The 19,841-nt window shown below is 66.6% G+C and overlaps 1 protein-coding gene across 1 annotated transcript; it reads right to left on the bottom strand.

Moving 5' to 3' along the window:
* Positions 1-3,859: 3,859 nt before the first annotated feature.
* On the bottom strand, positions 3,860-16,745 carry LEMD2 (LEM domain nuclear envelope protein 2). Its single transcript, XM_055128352.1, has 9 exons — positions 15,921-16,745; positions 14,534-14,574; positions 12,135-12,210; positions 10,452-10,528; positions 9,805-9,884; positions 8,428-8,573; positions 7,081-7,182; positions 6,901-7,003; positions 3,860-4,932 (listed from the first exon to the last, which is right to left on the bottom strand). The coding sequence occupies exons 1-9, from the start codon at positions 16,477-16,479 to the stop codon at positions 4,782-4,784; spliced, it is 1,335 nt and encodes a 444-aa protein (XP_054984327.1). The 5' UTR covers positions 16,480-16,745; the 3' UTR covers positions 3,860-4,781.
* Positions 16,746-19,841: the final 3,096 nt, after the last annotated feature.

The following is a 19,841-nucleotide window of genomic DNA, read 5'->3' as shown; positions in this document are numbered from 1 at the left end:
CAGAGGTTCCACGGCCCTTGCGGGGTGCTCAGATTAGCCCCATGCAAAGCAGATCATTTCATTTGCAGAGAAGGGCTTAATTGCCAGGGGAGCGCGGCGGAGGGAATTCTGTTGCCTGTTTTCACTGAAGAAAATTACTGTACTCTGCCCTGTCTCCTTCCGGAGCAGAAGCAGCTCGCAGTTGGGCTGTAGCGTCCGCACCCCACCCCTCTCTGCGGGGCCCGCCCAGCTGCCTCCCGGTCCTCCAGGCCCTGCTCGGGCCTTTGCTCTTGTCCCTCTGGCCCGGGGACGTGGGGGGAGGCCAGCCTGGCCCCTGGGGTGGGTAATGCCGGCGTGGTTTGCCCCCCGGTGCCCTCCCCCTGCCCCTGGCTTTGGGTCCCCGGCCGCGGTCTGGCCCGCGCTGCCCACAGGGATGGAGTGTTCTGGCCTGTCCTGAGCCCCGTTGGCTCAAGTCTCAGACCCCGGCGCTGCAGGGAGCTCACCTCTCCGGGGCCCCATCCCCCGGGCCCCTCTCACATGGTCCCCCGTGTCTGTCTGGCCCCCGTATCAGGTTCCCCCACCCCCGGCCAATCTCAGCCATGGCGGTGGAGTGGGGGAGCGCGGGGATGGGGGGAGCACAGGGGTGGGGGGAGGCGAGAACCCGCCGTGGTCTGACACCATGCCCCCGTGGGAACCCTCGGCTCACATGGCCGAGGATGGGCCACCCAGACTCCTCTGCAGATGCCGGAGCCCCAGCGAGTTCAGGCGGCCAGCCGGGCCCTGGCCAGCTGTGAGCGCAGGTGCCAGCCGCCTCCTGGGGGCCAATTAGGCGGCTGGAAGGGCCCGCAGGACTGGGGGGCCTTGACACATCCCTGGTTTATTACCACGGTAATGAACACGGACCAGCCGCCGTGGAGGAGAAGCCCAGGCTCGAGCCCCCCAGCCCCACGTGCTCACCAGCCCAGGACCCCCGAGACCCTCCCTTGGGGCCACATCCGGAGCTTTTGGTTTCAGTTCTTTATCGTCAGGCCTCCGTTGCTAAGCTCTCCTGCTGCACCCGGCCAAGACCCCGTCCTGACCCCACAGACTTTCTCTTTGCTTCGGGGGCCACAGCCAGCAGGTTCAGGCCTTACTCATGGCTCTGTGCTCGGGAATCCCCCTGGCGGGGCTCCTGCAGTGCTGGGGTTCAGCAGTGGGTGACTCAGGGGTCCTCAGTAAGGAGCCCAGCCCGCAGCCCCTCCCTGCAGGCGGGGGGGGGGGGCGGGACAGAAGGACCCGCCCTGGCTGGCTGGTTTCCCTGGTAACCAGCTCCCACCCTCTCTCAACGATGAGGCAGAACACTGATCCCTCCCAGGAAGCTCCGAGGCCTCGGGGAGCCAGGGCCAGGTGTTACGGAGATGGCATGAGGAAGAGAAACACACGTGGGGGGGCCCATGAGCATTTCACAGGCCCCCTGAGATTGCACCCCAGGCCTCGTGCCCCCAAGGTCCCTTCTGGGACGATGCTGTGGAGGTCCTGAGGGAAGCTGGACCCCCACCCTTCTCCAGCTCTCGGCCGGTCCCTGCTCCTGGAGGGCTTCATGGAGATCTGCAGGCTGGAGCCCAGGACGGGGGGGCAGAGCAGGCAGGCCGGGACGGGGGGAAACAGCAGGGCAGGCCAGGACGGGGGGCACAGCAGGGCAGGCCGGGGTGCCTGCCTCAGGCAAGGGGGCAGAGGCATCCAGACGTGTCGTGTCAGCACCGGGCTCTCCTGTCCGGGCCCGTCCTGAGTGCTGGGGACACCGTGAGAGAACCCCAGATCCACGCCCACGGGAGCCTGGGCGGCTGAGGGCCACACCTGTGACCTGCGGGGCGAGTGGGAGTGAATGGGGCCCCGAGGGTGATGGGGTGCAGGGGAGAGGGGACATGAGGAGGGCTGGGGGCAGCAGGGTCAGGCGTGGGGAGGCCGGCAGGAGGGTGGGCGCAGGAGGGCAGGGCTGGCAGGGGGCCCAGCAGTGCACGTGTGTGAGAGACAGACAGGGGTACGTGTGTGTGTGAGAGCAGACTCAAACTATTGCGTGTGTGCATGTGTGCTTGTGTGTGCATGTGAGTGTGCACCTGTGTGCATGCGTATGTGCTGTGAGTGTACCCTACAGTGTGTGCATGTTAAAGTGTGTGCATGTGTGTGTGTGTGAGCACTTGTGAGATTCTGTGTGTTTATGTGTAGGAGTACATGTGTGTGCATTTGTATGTGTATGAGTGTGGGAGTATGTGCTTGTGTGTGCGTGTATGTGCATGTGCATATATGTGCATATATGCATATTTGTGTGCACACAGGTGACCACACATATATGTATGTTTGTGTGCATGTGTGTCAATGTGTATGTACGTGTATGTGTGTATGCATGCGCATGTGCATATGTGCGTGCATATGTATGTGTGCACACATGTGCATGTGTGTCAATGTGTGTACATGTATGTGTATGTGCATGCACATGTGCATATGTATTCGTGCACACATGTGTATGTGTGCATGTGTGTGTGCATCCTGGGCTCTGGACTACCGTTCTCTTCTCCTTGCGCTCACGCCCCGTCCCTCACTCCCAGCAGCCCCACACATGCCCAGTGGTTGCAGGGACTTAGGGGTGAGTGACCCCAGGGCCTAGGGTCCTGGTGGGGAGTTGCACCACCACCACAGAGGAGGAAGCCAGGCGGCACCAGGCAGCAGGGCGCCTGCCCAGCCCCCGCCGTGCTGCCCCCCCCCCCCGCACGCCTCGGCCAGCCTGCGCTCTGCCCTGGCCGCCCCGAGGACTGTCCCGGGGTGCCTGGTGGACGGGGAGCAGAGGCATCCCACCCCTTCCCTGCGGGGAGGCCGGCAGGATAATGGCTCTGCGTCCGCACACCTGCCTCTCCGACGGCGTCTTGTCTGAGGCGCAAAGTCAATGGTGTATTAATTAAGGGGGAGCAGCTGCTCCCGCAGTTCTGATGATCAGTCAGTGACAAATGGCCGTGTTTACCTTCTCCTCGAGCAGAGCTCCCGGACGCTCCTGGGTGGACACTGTGGCCGAGATTTGTGGGGTACAGCTTCTCCCTCACTCCCCCGAAGATGCTTTATTGGTTCCACTGAGCCCTCAGGACCGTTTGTCACCAGGAGTGGCAGGAGCTGGGGTGGGCTGGCAACTTCTCAGCGGTCCACAGGGTTGGTCTGGACCCCACCTGGGACCACCCCTGCCCTGGTGAAGTCAGAGGCTTGAGGGGGAGCTGGGGCCCTTCAGAGGCTGGGGCTGCGGGCTCGGGCTGTCTGCATGGAGGGGCTCCCTGGGCTCCGGGCTGTCCCTGACAGCTCAGGTGAAACACAGGGGCCAGAGGGCCAGGACAGGCCAAGGCACTGGCCATGTGTGCGGCCACCCAGGCTCGATCCTGGGCACTGCAGACGCCCCTGGCCACATGCTGCCGGGAGGAACCCCTGAGCACTGGTGGGCACCAGTGGGCATGAGCAACCCCACGGTCCCTACAAAGACAGAGATGCAGAGGAGGAAAGGGGGCTGGCTTCTCTGCGTCCTTGGCGTGGCCCTCTGCGTCCCCGTCTGGCCGTGGGCATCATTCTGTCCACACCGCATCATTCCCACCCACAGCCCACACGGGGGGCCGGCCCACGGCTCAGAGGCTGGACCTTGGTGCCCCCTGGTGCCAGCAGCACACCTGTCTCTGCCCCCTTCCCCGAGCACAGGGAGCCTCTAGGGCTGCATGGCTGGTCCTGGGCATGCAGGGTAGTGGGCCTCTGGGGAGCTCAGTCCGGGGGACGGTCCCGAGTGACGTCCTGGCGGGCCGCCCTCCAAACCACACCCTCCGCCCGCGCCACTGCCCAGCAGGGGAGAGGAAAGGCTCTTGGATGAGACACGTACGTTTTCAATAAATAATTTATTTATCCAACGGATCCAACCCTGACACTGAAGCCTGCTGCAGTGGTTCGGCGCCTGGCCTCGAGGGGGTCTCGCTGCGGGGGGCCGCGCGGGCTCCAGCCCTGCCGAGTATCCAGACATCAGAGGAAACGAGAGTATTGCTCAATGAGGGAGACTGGAGCTTTATTACGAAAACAAAAAATACCAGCAGACCAGAAAGGAGAGCCTGGTGCCTTGAGGCCACCCAGTGTTGGTCTGTCTCTCTGGGGGGGCAGAGCGGCCCCCCCGGGCTCCCCGCCCTCTGCTGATACCTGGGCTGCGGGTGGGCAGCCAGCAGGGGGCAGCAGCGCAGCCCGGCGCTCACGGGCACGCAGCCCCCTGCTCTGCTGGCTGGGCGGTCTCGCCCACACGGGGCTGGAATCCCACTTGGCCTGGGGCAGGGCCTACTCCAAATTCCTCCTGGCGGCTGGACGGGCACCCTCACGGCTGACCGCAGGGCCCTGCCTGCCCGGGGCAGGTGTTTCTCGAGAGTCCTCCTGCGGTGCAGCTCCCGCTTCGGACAGAGGCCCAGGCGGGCCCAGGCCAGGCTCCCCTCCCCCCAAGCTCCCGGTCACACCCTCTGAAGGCACATGGACAAGCTGCTCCCGCCCCACCCGGCCACTTCCCACCCTGGCCCAGCACCCCCCAGGGGCCGGGGGTGCACCCCCGCCCGCCCGTACTCAGCCCTTCTCCCTCTCCTGCGAGAAGGGCAGACGGGCCGACCAGCACCCCCCTGGGGTCCCCCTGCCTTCAGGGCAGCCCGTGTCCGCTGGGCTCGTGTGAGTCCAGCCGGACTGGAGGCGGGTGGAGGAAGGTGCAGCCAAGGCAAGAGTGAATCAGCACCGGCGGGCGGGCGGCCCTGCGGCACAGAGCCGCCCAGGGCTCATCGCTCCGAGTCGGAGAAGGACGACGGCTTAGTCCATCTCCACACCAGCATGTCCTCGCCGGCCACCCGGTGGGACTCCGTCTGGATCCGGGACTCGTTAGACGCCAGGAACTCCACCGCCCGCTCCCACACGCGCTTCATGCGCCTCCTGCAAGGGCAAAGGCTGTGCTCAGCGGGGCGGGGGGGGGGGGCGCGGACCCCAGGCCCCCGGCTCTGCAGGGGCTGTCAGGGGCCAAGAGGGCGACTGCAACGGAGGAAAAGCTCAGGTCACGGAGAAATGATTCCTCAACGTGTGTGTGTGCGTGTGCACGTGTGTGCGCGCGCACGGCCATCCACAGCCCCTGGGGCCCAGGTGAGGGGCTACACGGCCCTCCGGCACCCTCCCCTTGTGGCCCTCACCAGTGCACGCTGCATTTTAGTGCCCCCGTGAGCGAATTACGAGGTGGCCACTGGCGCTGAGTCCTGGCTCTGCAGCCCTGTAAGACGGGGTGGCAGCGCCTTGGGGGAGGTAAGAAGTCGGAGCTCCCCTGGATGGTCCAGGGCCCTGGTGACCCCAGCCCATCTCTCTCCCCACCTCCAGGCTAGGCAGGAAGATGTGGGGGCGGCCGGGGCAGGGGTGTGTGTGGGGGGGTCGCTCTGACGGGGTCAGCCTGGGGCAGACGGGGGATAGGACGGCCCTGAGGGGGCCTGGGGGGCAGCACTGGGCACCAGCTGGCCCCCCACCTAGCCCACAACTGCTCTGCGCCCCCGCTGAGCCGGGCACCCCGACTGCACCTCCAGCCCGGGCCCCGGGCAGAGCTGCTGCCTGTGCGGACTCGGGTGCCGCCACCCTCCAACGCGAGCGCGACCCGGCAGCCCTGGGCCCGGGAGCTGCAGCAGGTGCTAAGCCATAGGTGTGGGTGCCAGGGCCCTCTGGAGCGGTGCCCACCTGCTGCGGGGGCTGGCCCGGGCACGGGCGGCCCCTCAGGGTGCCCAGGGGCTGAGGCCGCTGGGGCACTTGCTGCCTGGGCCCCACGGCCCGGGCTGGTGCGTCCTGCACGGGGCCCGGAGCTACCGGGGAGGGGGGGGGCCTCTTCCCCTCGGCCCCACCCTGACGTCAGGTCGGGAGCAGGGGGCCGCCTGGGGCAGCGGCAGGCACCGGCCTGCTCCCCCCAGTTCCCGCTGCCCCTTCTTGGGGGGCTGAGGTGACGGGGCAACAACGGGCCTCCAAGCTCCGTGCTCCCGGCCCCTGGGGACGCACACACGGGGAGCACCCACCGCAGCCTGCCGCGGGCACAGGGCCTGGCCCTCGCTGCCTCCTCCGAAGGGGCAGCTCCCTGCGGCCCAGACAGACGGACGGGGCTGCGGGCACCAGGGACTGGACCCCAACTCTGCACAGCCCCTGGCTGGCCGCCCCATTTGCTTGGGGACCCAGAACGTGCCTGGTCTGGGCCAACTGGCCCTGCTCCCAAAGGCTCGGCCCCCCGCCCACCAGGGGGAAGCAGAGGTGCACGTGTGCACGTGTGCTAAAGGGTGTGGGCTGCTAGTATGCACACATGTCCAAGCATGTGTCAACACATGCATATGTGCACGCAGGGCTGTGCCTTGCTCCAGGCCATGCATGATGCATGTCCAACAGTGGCCATGCTGAGGGTTCTCCTGGCCAGTGACAGACCACAGGGCAGGACAGCGGTGAGTTCTGGCCAGCAGCGAGTGCTGGTTGGCTGCTGAGTGCTCCCCGTGGGCCTTGCTGCAGCCCGTGTGTGTGTGTGTGTGTGTGTGTGTGTGTGTATGTGTGTGTGTATGCATGTGTGTAGGGTCCCCTGCGCTGGCACTGGGCTCACTGGAGGTGGTGCCGGGGGGAGGGGGCAGCCCGCTGTGGGCTTTATGGCGGACCCCCCCACAGCCCCTCCAGGGGCACCTGCCCCCAGCCGGTGACCACCGGGGGGCGCAGTCTCAGGTCAGAGGCAGGACCAGAAGGCCAAGAAGCGGAGCCAGAGCTCCAGACTCTGGGCGCCCACTTATGCCCGCCCGTCACCCTCCCCCTCCCCTGCTACGCCCCTGGGGGAGTGGACAGGTGAGCCACGTCCTGCCACCCGTGTGGGGGGACGCCATGGACAGAGCCCCCTGCACTCACCGGCTCTGCGGGGGGATCAGGGTGTCGCGCACGTGCAGGATGCCCACGTAGGGGTAGCGCTCCATGTCCTGCTCCCAGTCCACGTAATGGTCCTGCACCACGTCTGCAGAGGGGGCAGGGTCAGGGGGCTCCGCCCGCCACGGGCCTGCCCACCCGCCCGCAGCCCCCCGGCCCACGCACCGATGATCTTCTTCACCATCTCGTACATGGCCTGCTCCTCCTCCTCCAGCTTCCGCCACCGGTACTTCAGGAGGATCAGGAGCCCCCACAGGAAGGCCAGGCCTGGGGGCACAGCGCCGTGAGCCCCCAGCCCGCTCCCGCCCCCTCCCGAGTCCTCCCCCGATGCACACAGGACACGCCGCCCTTGGTACTCGAGACACAGTGCTGCCCACGATGGCCGCTGCATCCCAGACACCTGTGACCTGTGACTGTGGCTGCCAGGCCGGGGCTCTGGGCCACACCCCAGGGCCGCTCCAAGGCAGCCCGAGGCCGGGGGCCAGCTCCGGCGCGGCAGGGGAGGCTTACGGCCTTCGGCACAAAGCCGGGCTGAGCCCCGGTGGTGCCTCGGGGCCCCAGGGGCTCTGGCGGGAGCCTGAGCACACCTGGGCCCGGGGCATCTGGAGCCGTCCTGCATCTAGCAGGGGCTGTGCTCCGGCTCCACGGGGGTACGAGGGGCTGCTGCGGGCCAGACCTCACCAGCACACAAGGAGCCCCCGGTGCAGCAGGCGGGAGCCTGCCTTCGCCTCTAGAGGGTCCCCCAGCACAGCGGGGTGACTCCTGAACACAATACCAGGAGCGACCTGAGCATCACGGGGTGAGGCCCTAAAAGCCAAACAATCTTTTATGGTTTTTTTTTTCTTTTTGGGTCACACCCAGCAATGCTCAGGGGTTACTCCTGGCTTTGCACTCAGGAATTACTCCTGGAGGTGCTTGGGGGATCATATGGGATGCTGGGGATCGAACCTGGGTCAGCCGAGTGCAAGGCAAACGCCCTACCCGCTGTGCTATCGCTCCAGCCCCAGCCAAATAATCTTTTAAAAAGATAAAAATTTAAAAAAAAAAAAAAAGAAAGAAAAAGAAATCCTCCATTTAAGCCTCCATGTCCCATGGTGCTGTGAGGAAGGTGTCCCTGGGCGGGACGGGCACCTACACCAGAAGACGAGCACTGTGGGGAGGGTGTCCCTGGGCGGGGTGGGCACCTACACCAGAAGAAGATGAGCACTGTGGGGAGGGTGTCCCTGGGCGGGGCAGAAACCTACACCAGAAGATGATGAGCACTGTGGGGAGGGTGTCCCTGGGCGGGGCGGGGACCTACACCAGAAGATGAGCACTGTGGGGAGGGTGTCCCTGGGCGGGGCGGGCACCTACACCAGGAGATGAGCACTGTGGGGAGGGTGTCCCTGGGCGGGGCGGGCACCTACACCAGAAGATGAGCACTGTGGGGAGGGTGTCCCTGGGTGGGGCGGGCACCTACACCAGAAGATGAGCACTGTGGGGAGGGTGTCCCTGGGCGGGGCGGGCACCTACACCAGAAGAAGATGAGCACGTGGGTGGCGGCGGTGAGCAGGGCGCGGCTCAGGCGGCAGCCCACGCCCATGCGCGGCCGGGCCGACTCCAGGCAGACCACCTTGTCCACGCTGCTCGCCAGCTCCGACGCGTCCTCCCCTCGCAGCCTGCAACAGGACACAGGGCTGGGAGGGCGCCGGCCCGGCCAGCAGGCGCGCTGTCCCCGCCCGCCGCTGAGCGGGAGCAGGCCTCAGGGACGGCGGCAGGCAGGCCCGAGCCCCCACCCACTCGTGCCGCGCCCGTCGGCCGGGCCTGTGCCAGCCCCCCTCAGCGTGCGGGAGATTAGACTGTAAATTGGATTCCCACCTCCCGGCACAGAGACGGGAATGTTTGCCGAGTCGCCGGCTCTGCGCGGCAGGCCAGGAGCCCAGGGCGGGAGGGGGGCGGCCGCGCCTCGGTGACACGGGACGCCGGAGCTGCTCAAGCAGAAGAGCCCCGGCAGCGGGGCTGGGGGCGCCAGGGGGAGGTGCCCGGACACCGGCGGACACACGTGCACGCCTCCTCGCGGGGATGCGACACGCACGCTCTGCAGAGCTCGCCGGCGGGGCTGGGCCGTCCCCACCCCCCGTGCCCTCGTTTCCCACGACCCGCTCCGGACAGGGCCCGGCCGCTCGCTCCCCGCTGCACTGCAGTCCCCGAGGCAAGACGCGGCGTCAGCCCTGGGCAGTGCGAGCAGCTACGGTGAGGAGAAAGCCCGCAGTCCCCACTGCCTTTCCTACTGGCGGGGACGCGTGTGGCCGCACAGGGCCAGGCTGGTTGCGGCCAGTCTGCGGGCACCCGAGCTGCAGGCCCGGCTGCCCGAGGGCTTCTGCAGGGGCCACAAACCGGACAGAGCCCGAGAAGCGTGCACGTGTGTGTGTGTGTGTGTGTGTGTGTGCGCGCGCACGCGCGTGCATGCTGGTGAGAGTTCATGCGGGCTCACGCATGGCGCATGGTGCAGGCAGGGGTGAGGTGGGGAGAGCTCTCTGCCTTCCAGGAGGGGGCGGGGCTCTGGCTCCACGAAGCCCAGCCGGAATGAGGCAGAAGTGCCCAGTCAGAAAAGCCCGTGTTTCCTGAGCAATTTCCATACTAAGTGGAGCCCACACACACACAGAATCGCTTCCTCGGCGAGGGAGACCCCGCCCGAGGGAGGGGGCGCAGGAAACTGCCTCCCCCGGCCAGCGGGGCTTGGCTGGCGGGCGCGGCACGGCACCAACACCCTGACACCTGCGCCTCGCGGCTCATCCCCGCGATCCTGACGTGCAGTCCTGACGCGGCTTCCTTCCTGGGCCCGCCCGCGGCGTCTCTCGGGAGGGGGGAGAAGCTGCCGGTGAGGCCCCGGGGCCCGGCCCCACTCACCAGATGCCCACGTCCTTGTTACTGCTCAGGATCCAGGTCAGCGCCGACTCGAACTTGGCGGCAGAGCTGCCCGTCACATTCTGGGAGGGGGGACAGGGATCAGCCTGCGCCCTGCCCGCGTCCGCACGGCCAGACCCCCCTCCGCGTGCACGGACAGGCGGGCCGCACAGGGGAGGAACACGCTCTCCTCGGGGAGGGCGGCGGGCAGCGGCAGGCCTCAGCTGCTGGACAAGGCAAGGCCCGGCCCCTCTCTGGCCTCGGTCAGCCCCCAGGCTCTGGGGTCCCACCCTTTGGGGGGCCCCCTGGAAAAGGAGCCCCCCGAGAGGGCGGACAGGCTGTGGGTGCTGACAGCTGCAGAGCAGGGGTGAGTGTCGGGTGGGAGGGGGACGGGACGGGACCCTCGGGACAGGCGGCCGCCGCCTCAGTTCTACCCGGCCCCCGCCCGCCCCTCCTCGGCTGCTCCGGCTTAGGGGAGCTCAAGCTCTGACGGAGGGGAATGAAAAAGGAGGGAAGAAAAAAATAAAAAGGGAAAGCCGCAAAGCAAACACAAAACGGGAAGACAAAAGTGGGGGGAAAACCTGGCAGGCTCAGAGGATCAATGGCAAAGCCGGGGCCTCCCGGGAGCAGCGCGGCTGCAGCCGGCTTACCGCGAGGTGGTCCCGCGCCTCCGTCACCGGGATGCACTTGCTCTTCAGCTTCTCCGGGTTTCCACACTCGAAATTACCTGGGAGAAAACACACGCGCACACACGCACACACTTAAGCACACAGGGAGGCGGGGGACCGCGGGACGGGCTGGGAAATGCAGCGGGAAGCGGCCGGGCAGGAGAGGGAGCCGCGGCCTCGGCTCCAGGGCTGCTTCTCTCTGCAGCAAGATCAAAAGCCACTTAGCTTGGATCGATTCCAGATCATTAAAACCTGACCTGCAAAGCAGGGCAGCCATTTGCATTAAATGACTAAAAAGCCGCCCAATCCCAAGGTCTGCTTGCGATTGATCCCTAAAAGGATCCGACAGACAGCTCTGGAAGGTACCGGAAAGGTGCTAAAAATAAACGCAGCCCAGGGAAGGAGGCGCCGGCCGCAGGCCCCCAGCGACTCGGGGGCAGCGAGCCAGGCCTGCAGGGGTGAGGGCTGAGGGAAGGATGTGCAGATGTCCGAGGAGGAAGGGGTACCAGGCCATCTGCAGGGGGCAGCGGGCGCCGAGCTGGGTCCCCCCCGAGTTCTGCTCATTCAGGTCCAGCCCGGGGGCCACCTTTCCCGAGAAGCCCCCACGGGGGCCTCAGACGCAGGGCCCCGCCTCTCCCACCCTCAGACGCAGCCCCTCCCTCCCCCTCCCCTGCGGCCTGCCTGCCCCTGCCCCTGCCCCGGCTGGCTGGAGAAGGAATCCTGAGCATCATGACCGGCCCCTTGGTGCCGCAGGGTCCCGAGAGCAAGGCGGTGGCTTCTCCCGCCGGCCCGGCCCACTGGGACCCCTCGCCAGGGCGCGGTGTGGTCAGAGCGCGGGAACGGCCTGCCTGCACGGCACCTGCTAGGGTGGCCCCGGCCAGCTCGAAAGCCTCGTGCCCCTCTGTGCCCGCATGCAGGGTCCCGGTGGCCTGACACCCATGGCAGTTAGGGTGGGCTCGGGGACCTTCCCGGGGCCAAGCCCCGAGACACCCAGGGTCTGCATTCCACCTCCATCCCAGCGAGGGCGCAGGAGGGCCCGTCTCCGCCATGGCCAGAGGTTCCCAGCCTGACCTGGCCACCACGAGGGGACCCCCGGGCCGCAGCCCCTCTGCCCCCACCCGACTGCTGCCAAGGCCTCGGCAACCCGGGCCAGACCCACGCTCTGCTGCTCTCCCCAAGCCCGGGCCCTCTAGGCCGCAGCCCCCCACTTACCAAGCTCCACTTGGGAACATGGGGGGCCCACGGGGGGCCATGTGACCCCACTGGGAAACACTGTCCTGCATCCCGAGCACTGGGCGGGGAGTCCCTGAGCTCCAGGAGTGGCCCAAACCCGGGGTGGGCAACCCAGACTTCAGTCGGAACCAGGGGCCCTGAGAGGGTCACGGGGCGCCAGGGAGGTCAGAGCCGGGTGCCAGCAGGCCAGGGACCCAGGCTCAGAGAGGGCGTGGGCCTGGCGCTTCCCTCCTGGACCTCAGGGCACCGGGCAGCTGCCTCCGAGGGAAGGGACAGGGAAGGGGCGCAGCTGCCGAAAAGGCCCTCAGGGCGGGTGTCAGGCTTCAGGGCCTCTAAGGGTCTGGGGGTGCCTGGGGGTGCCTGCGCCTATCTCTCTCTGGGAGGCCAACGGGCTCAGGAGCACTCGGGGGCCCCCGCCCGGCGCCCACTCACCGGCTTGGATGGCCAGGAAGTTGTAGAGCTCGTGCAGCACCTCCAGCAAGGCCGCCTTCTGCTTGGCCTGGCAGAACTGAAAGGGCAGGGGACAGGGTCAGCGAGGGGTGGGGCAGCATGGGACAGGGGCAGCATGGGATGGGGGCAGTGAGGGACAGGGTCAGCACGGGGCGGGGCAGCACGGGACGGGGGCAGCACGGGACGGGGGCAGCACGGGGCGGGGGCAGGGCTTGGGACAGGGTCAGTGCGGGGTGGGGCTCAGGACCGGGTGGGGTCAGGCCGGGGCCAGGTGGGGTCAGGCTGGGCCGGGCAGCGTCGGTGCTCCCTGAGCACTGGGCAGGGAGTCCCTGAGCTCCAGGAGTGGCCCAAACCCGACACTGGGCAGTGTCGGCGCCCCACTCTCAGGAAGACCCAAGGCAGCTCTGCCAGGTGAGGGACCGCGAGCCGGGAAAGCAGCCCGGGGGCAGCGGGGCCCCCAGCAGCGCGCGGCCGGGAGGGCGCCCCGTGGGCACGCTGCCCCGCCCGGTCACCCCTGCGCTCTCCTGGAGAGGCACCGCTGCAGTGTCTGATGGCAGACGAGACCCCCTGAGGAAGCCCCAGGCCGGGCAGTGCTCGGGGAAGGGGAGCCGGTGCCCCCTCCAGGCCGCTCTGCTGGAGTCACCGAGTCACGGCAAGAAGTCGCTCTCCCTGGCCCTGGCCAACAGGCCGGGCGTGGAGCTGAGTGCAGGGGTGACCCCTGCCCGCGCCCAGGGCTGCCCCAGAGCACAGCCGGGGCCGCCACTCCGGCCCCCACCCAGCACGCCGGGAATACGCTGGGCCAGACGCAGCCGCCAGTGGCCACCCTGTCGCCCGAGGACCCGGAAGCCTTCACAAAGCACAAGGAGAGAATCGAGGTCTCGACACCCGACTGTACCGTGCCTGGGGGTCCCCGGCAGAGTCAGGGGCCCCCACGACGCCCTCTGGAAGCACCTTTAATGGCGCGAGCGGCGCTGAGAGTAAGCGATAAATGTGCCCCCACAGACCAGGAGCCACTGATTCTATAAACGTACGAACAGAGGCAGGGTGGGGGGCGCGTCCCCCACCCCGAACGTGAGCCGCGCGTACCTCTAAGGGCACAGCCGTGGCCGACTCTCTCACCTTCCAAACACTCTGCACGGAACATCGAGCACTGTCACGGCAGAAAAAATGCTCCCCACTCAGGGAAACTGAGGCCCAGCAGGGCTCAGTAGAGATGGACACTGAGAAACAGGCCTGCAGGGACGCAGGCTCATCACCACACAGGCCAGAGCGGCGGCACCCGGAGGGCGTCTGCCTTGCACGTGGGGGCCCAAGTCTGCTGCCCAGCATCCCAAGTGGTCCCGAGCCTGCCAGAGATGATTCCTGGGCAGCTTTGGCTGTGCGGCCACACCTGGCAGTGCCCAGGACTGACTCCCAGCTCTGCACTCGGGGATCACTCCTGGCAAGGTCGGGGCACATGGAAGGGACGCCGGGATCAAACCCAGGCCACTGTGTGCGAGGCAAGCGCCCGGCGGCTGTCCTAGGACTCAGGCCAGTCGCCCCCGCAGTGGAGGTGCCCAGGACCTCCCAGAGGGACCTGGCGGCGGGGACAGTGTCTGTCGCTCGAGGCAGGCACGGTGGGAAGGCCCCGAGAGGCAGGGCTGGCTCAGAGGAGGGCGGGGGCCCACTGGGCCCAGGGAGGCCTCTCCTCCCGGGAAGACAGAGACGCAGGCTCGCCCCCCGGGCCTGGGCTGGGCTCAGAAACACCGTGTCTCCTCTCTGGCCCCGGCCCACTTCCTCTCCCCGTCCACCGGTTGTGACCGGACGCAGCCACGGCACCTGGCGAGCGAACGCAGGAGAGGGAGGGAAGAAAACGCCCCCGACGGTGACAGAGCAGAAGGTGGGAGGGGGGACCTGCTTCCCATGGCACCGGCGGCCCGGGACAGGGCTGCGCGTCCCCGAGAGGCCAGGACCACCCACTGCGGAACTGCCTCGTCACTCGGGCCCGGGAGCACGGCTGACATGGACGCCCACGGCCCCGTCCCGCCCCCAGCACCACCTGTCCCCGGACCCGCTCCTGGAACACGGCGTCCGTGACTCACGGGAGGGGCTGCCCGCCCTCCCCAGCGACTCCTGGCGGCAGCGCTACGGCTCCCCGAGAAGCAATCTCGCCGGGATGCTGCCACACGGCCCCGTCGGCTGCTCCGACCCCGCCTGCTCCAGGGAACTCGGGATCAGGCCCACAGGGACATGCTGCCCGCACCGCACTGCACTGCACCGCACCGCAGCCCCCTCGGCCCCAGACGGACGCCTGCAGATCCCGGGCCCCGCGCCGCAGCTGATGGGAACCCGCGGGGGCAGGGCACGATGGAAGTATCTCCTCAGGGGAGACTCACGCTCACCTCATCTGTCTTCCTCTCACAGTCCACCGGCAGCAGTTTCACTGAGACCGAGGAGAAACACAAAGAGAGGCTGAGTTAGAGGCGTGGGTGGGACGAGGACCAGAAGGGTCAGCGCTCGAAAGGCAGGGCAGAGAGGGGGAGGGCTCGGGAGGGGCCGGCTGAAGAGGGAGCGTGACACACAGAGGGGGCCTGGGTGAGGACTGAGAGACTGGGACCGTCCCCAGCCAGAAGACGAGGGGCCCTGGGCGTAGGGCCACCTGCACCGGGCAGCGGTTCCTAACGTGTGCAACGGGAGCACTGGGGCCCGTGCCCAACTCGGGGCTGGGCTCAGACACAGCAGTGGACAGGCCAGCCTGGTGAGCGCGGAGGCGGGCGCGCCCAGCCAGGGGCTAGCCTTGGCGCAAGCTCGGCCCTATCCGGCGACGAGCTGCGGTGAGGGTCTCAGTGGCGATGTGGTGTGTGGCCACGGTGCAGCCACTTGGGGCAGGCCCGGCTTCCTCAGCAGGTGGGTCGAGTCTCGGGGTGGAGAGGGCTGGGGCCAGCGCGTGAGCAGGGCCCGTGGGTGCACAGGCTACGACAGCTAAGACGACGCCCCAGCTCCAGGCCCGCTGGGCGTGGGAAACCATGGCTCGGGCTGGGGACGGTATCGACCACGCGTGGTGCTTTGCCGAGAACACTGAAGTCGGTGAACTCCAGCCTCACCGGGGAAACTGCTAAATGCTCTCTCCTTGCTTCCTGCTTGCCAAAGCCGGGAATGACCCGAAAGGGAGAGTGCCCTGGCTGGGACCTGAGTCTGACCAGCCTCTCCCTGGCAGGTTTAACCGCAGGGAGACCCCTGGACAGCACCGCGGCTGGAAGGGACTCCAGTCACACACCGGGCTTTGCTCACTGGAGGTGCGAGAGGCCGGACGCGGCGCCAGGGATGAAACCTGGGTAGCCACGATCCCTTCTTAGTACACCCCCAAGAGGAGTACCGGGCAGGGATGAGCACCCCCAAGAGGAACACCGGGCAGGGATGAGCACCCCCGTTTCCGAGTCTAAACCGAGAGGTGCGTCCACACCTTTCTCATGGGCAGGGGGCACGTCCCTCCCTACCGCTACGGGGCCACTGTCCGAAGCAAACGTGACTTTGTGGTGCCACACAGCTGGGGCCCTGATCGGATGCCCCCTGCGGGCAGCGAAACCTGGGTGGGGGGCCTTCCAGGGGCCACTACCAATAAATGTCCGAGGGCTCCAAAGGGGAGTGGCCGCGGGGGCGCGTGCTTCCTGCACGTGGCGGCGGCGGCGGGCCGGGGGACGCGGGCCGGGGTTGGGCATCAGGGGCGCGCGGCCCAGCCCCCCGCGCCCGCCCCGCCCGGGCGCGCCCCCCGCCCCCCGCCGCACGTACTGTTGTCCTCCGCCTCCTGCGGCGCCGAGGGCTTGCCCATCTTCAGCCACAGGATGGCCAGGAAGGCGAGCAGCAGCGCCAGGCTGGCCCCGAGCAGCAGGCGCGACAGGCAGCGCTCGAGCCGGCGCCCGGGCCCCGGCCTGCCCGCCGCGCCCGCCGCGCCCGCGCCCGCGCCGCCCGCCCAGGCCGCCCGCGGGCCGCGCAGGCCGGGCCGGGGCTCGGGGCCGGGGCCCAGGGGCGGCGCCCCCCAGCGCCGCGCGCGCTCGGGCGGCCGCGCGTCCTCGTCGTCGTCGTCGTCGTCCGAGCTGCCGCGGTGCGGGGCGCGGCGGCGGGGCGCGGGCCAGGCGGGCCAGGCGCGCGGCGGGCAGGCCCGGGGCTCGGCGCGCAGGGGCACCAAGGCCGGCCGCGCGCGCGGCGCCTCCTCCCGCAGCCGCGCCTCGCCCCGCAGGCGCCGCAGCTTGTTGCGGTACACGTCGCGGGTGGTGTCGGTGATGGGGCCCGGCTGGAAGCCCAGGGCCTGCAGCTCGCGCCGCAGCTCCAAGTCCGACAGGCCGGCCATGGCCAGGACGCCGCCGCCCCCCGCCCACCCCCGGCGCGCGCCGCACCCGGAACTGCTCCCGCCGGCCGCGGCGGAGCGGGCGGGGCCCGCGCCATGATGGGGAGGTCGGGCGCGCCGCCATGTTGGGAGGGTCAGAGCCCGCCGGCGGGGTTAGTCGGCCATGATGAGGAGGTCGGCCGAGCCTCTCCGCCCGAGCCCGCCATGTTGGGAAGGTCCAGTGATTTCTTTTCCCCCCTCCACTCTCACTCTTGCACTCAACGGTGTTTCCCAAGAACCTTGTCTCTTAAGAGGGAATGTGCCTACTACAGAGGGGGAGGGGGCTGAGGGGGTGGCGGGAGGGATACTGGGAACATTGGTGGTGGAGAATGGGCACCGGTGGAGGGATGGCTACTCCATCCTTGTGTGACGGAAAGTTTGTAAATCTGTAACTGTATCTCACGGTGATTCAATTAAAAAAAATTTTTTTAAAGGAACCTTATTTCTTTCTCCTCGTCTCTCCCTGTGTTTCCCTCTTTCCCACCATATTTTTGGGGGCTCAACCAGAGGCCCATGGAAGGGGGTGGGGACGAATTTTGCACATGCGCTCTAGCTCACGTTGCCTTGCTCCCTGGCCCCAGGGTGTGCATCCCTTAATCCTCGGCTCCGTGGGGCGGGGGGCTTGGGAGGCAGGTGGTAGGCGTCCAGTCGAGTTGTGTTGATTTAATGGACGAGCTTCTTCTCCGTGGAAGACGAGCTGCTGTTTCCCACAGGAGGGAGACGGCTTCCTCTGCATCTCCGCTGGGGGTTGTGTCTTCCGTGCTCAGGGTAGGGGTTCTGGAGTGCCAGCTCCAGCTCCACCCCTGGCTAGCTGTGTGGGCTTACTTGTTGGCCAGCCACGACCCCCGGGTCTCTGTGAGGGTGGGAAGAGCTTTGCCCAGGTGCTTGGGACCTGGTGTCTGTGCCTAACCCGCGTCCAGCGCTGCAGCCTCCCCGGGACTTGGTTATAAGAAGGCTCTTCGTGGAGAACGCCCGCGGGGAAGCTGGGGGAGAGGTAGCAAGTGAAACAGAACTGCGGTTCAGGGTCTCCGCTGTCTCCCTCTCCCTTTTTATATTCTGTCCACATCCCGCATGGGCTGCTTTTCCCAGAAACCTGCTGCAGGCCGCTGGGTTCCGTCCCCTCCTGCCCCTCTATCTCAGCTCCCTCTTCCCTCTCCGGTCTCTCTAGCCTTCCTACACCCCCGTGTCCCCTCTGGTGCCCTTTCTGGGCCTGGGGCCAAGGCCCCGGTGCCAGGGTTTGCCACGTGCTGCTCCAGAGAGACCTCGGACACCGCCGCCCCCGTGGGGGAACGACAGCCCGGCTGGGTCAGGCTCCCGCTGCTGCCCGCCCACCGCCCCGGCTGAGCCGCTCCCATGTGGCGAGATTTCTCTTACCAAGTGTTGTTTTCCTTTCCTCTGCCTGTGTTTGCACGGAATGCCATGAATTTGATATAGTGATTGCCTAACACATATACCACATAATAGTATTTTATTTCTTTCTGAAGCACTGTTTGCATGACAAATGAGTTGGTAACATTTGTGCGACTCCTTGCAGCTGTGCACTTCAATATATAAAGAATGAGCCTTTCGGCATCAATACCGGCCCCGGGTATTCTAAGAGGGCCTGAAACTGATGCTTAAACAAAGTTAACGGTACGGCATTACACAGAGTTACGGTCTATTTCATCACAATGGATCTCGGGGCGATTTAAAAATATGTACTGAACTGGAGCCACCCCCAGCGGGGCCCCCCGTGTGGGCTTTGTCAGCCTCCCTTGTGTTGGGGGCCCACCGCTGCTCTCCGAGCATCCAGGCCTAATGGCCCGGAGCCCTCCCCAGCGCCCCCCCCCCGCCCCGCCCATGTCTACCCTCCAGCCTAGAACCAATCACAGTCACAGCTGGGGCCTGTGCTCCCACCCTCCGGCCTCCAGCCTCCACTGCAGCTTCTGGAAGCTCCTGGCATCGACCTAGTGGGTGTGGGCGTGAGAGACCTGCACGCAGGATGGCGCTCCGCAGGGGTCCCTGCTGATCAGGGCCGCCCTCGCCAGCCCCTGGGAGACGGAATCTCGCGGCCTGATTGAGGAAGTCAGTGTGACTCCCCGTTTCTCTCCCGGACTCCCCGCCCCTGAGCCTGGGCGGGTGACGCTTGGCCTCCTTCATCCCCAAGCTCCGCCCCAGGCTCTTGTGTGAAGTCAGCCTGCGGGTAATTAGGTTTGACAGGGGTGTTCTGAAACCACAGCCCCGACCCCCGGGGCCTCCCCCCCACCCGCCTCACAGCCTGCCCCCGGTGCTGGCCTTGCTCCCCGCTGCCCGCGGTGCCCTCTTTTCTCATCGCGCTGTTGTGGGTTTTTCTGTTTGAAGGTGAGCGGCTCGGGCTCTGGCCGGGCTTCCCGAGTTATTAAGGGCACAAGAGGCCAAACACGCGGCAGTGTCCAGATCTACTTAGGGACCGACCGCATGCCCGGCGGGGAGAGGGGCTGCTTCAGGGACGCGCCGCTCTCCCGCTCTCCCGGAGGGCGGCCTCCCCGCAGGCCCGCTGACCTCTCTGTCTCGGCAGAGCCTGGTCATAATAACAGCCATAAATCTTTCAGTGCGCTCCATTCTCCGCTGCCTGCAGAAAGCCCACTCTCACTTACCAGGTCCTTACAGACGCGATAGCACAGTGGGGAGGGCGTCTTCCTTGCACAAGGCAGACCCAGGTTCGATTCCTGGGATCCCATATGGTTCCCTGAGCACCGCCAGGAGTAATCCCTGTGCATCGCCGGGTGTAACCCAAAAAGCAAAAAATAAATAAATAAATAAATAAATAAATAAATAAATAAATAAAAATGCTGGGATCCCATACTTTCTCTTGAACCAGCTTGTCACCTGCATTTCTCTCCGCTATTCTGAGCTGGATCTGATCACGGGGGAATGGGGAAAGTGTAATCAGAGATGGGTGTGGAGGGCACGCGGGCTCGGCTTTCGGCTGTAAGGACCCCAGCACCCCCAGGTTCCTTTTGTCCTGAAAAGCGGGGTGGGATGGAGACTCCCTTTTCCTCACTGTTGATCCGAGTGAGGGCTGCCCTGGAGAAATGCCAGCACCCGTCTCGGGCAGCGAGGTCAACTGCTTTTCAGAATGTGCTGACAGCCGCACAAAACGCTCTCTCCGGCCACGCGCGCCTGGGTGGCTGTGGGGAAAGAGCTCCTTTAGAGGCCTCGAATCCGCTCGCTCCCCGACGTCAATAACGAGTTGTGTATGAAGAAAAATGTAATGCTTTCAGAGCATTTTCTTTTGGGCTTTGTCCATGATTAGATTATACTAAATTACAGAGTACAGATATCAGGCAATTACTCTTTGCTTTTAA

This window comes from Sorex araneus, chromosome 2 (genome assembly GCF_027595985.1).
Source record: "Sorex araneus isolate mSorAra2 chromosome 2, mSorAra2.pri, whole genome shotgun sequence".
NCBI lineage: Eukaryota > Metazoa > Chordata > Mammalia > Eulipotyphla > Soricidae > Sorex > Sorex araneus.
The sequence above is the reverse complement of the archived record's forward strand: the minus strand, read 5'-3'. Positions and strand labels throughout refer to the sequence as shown.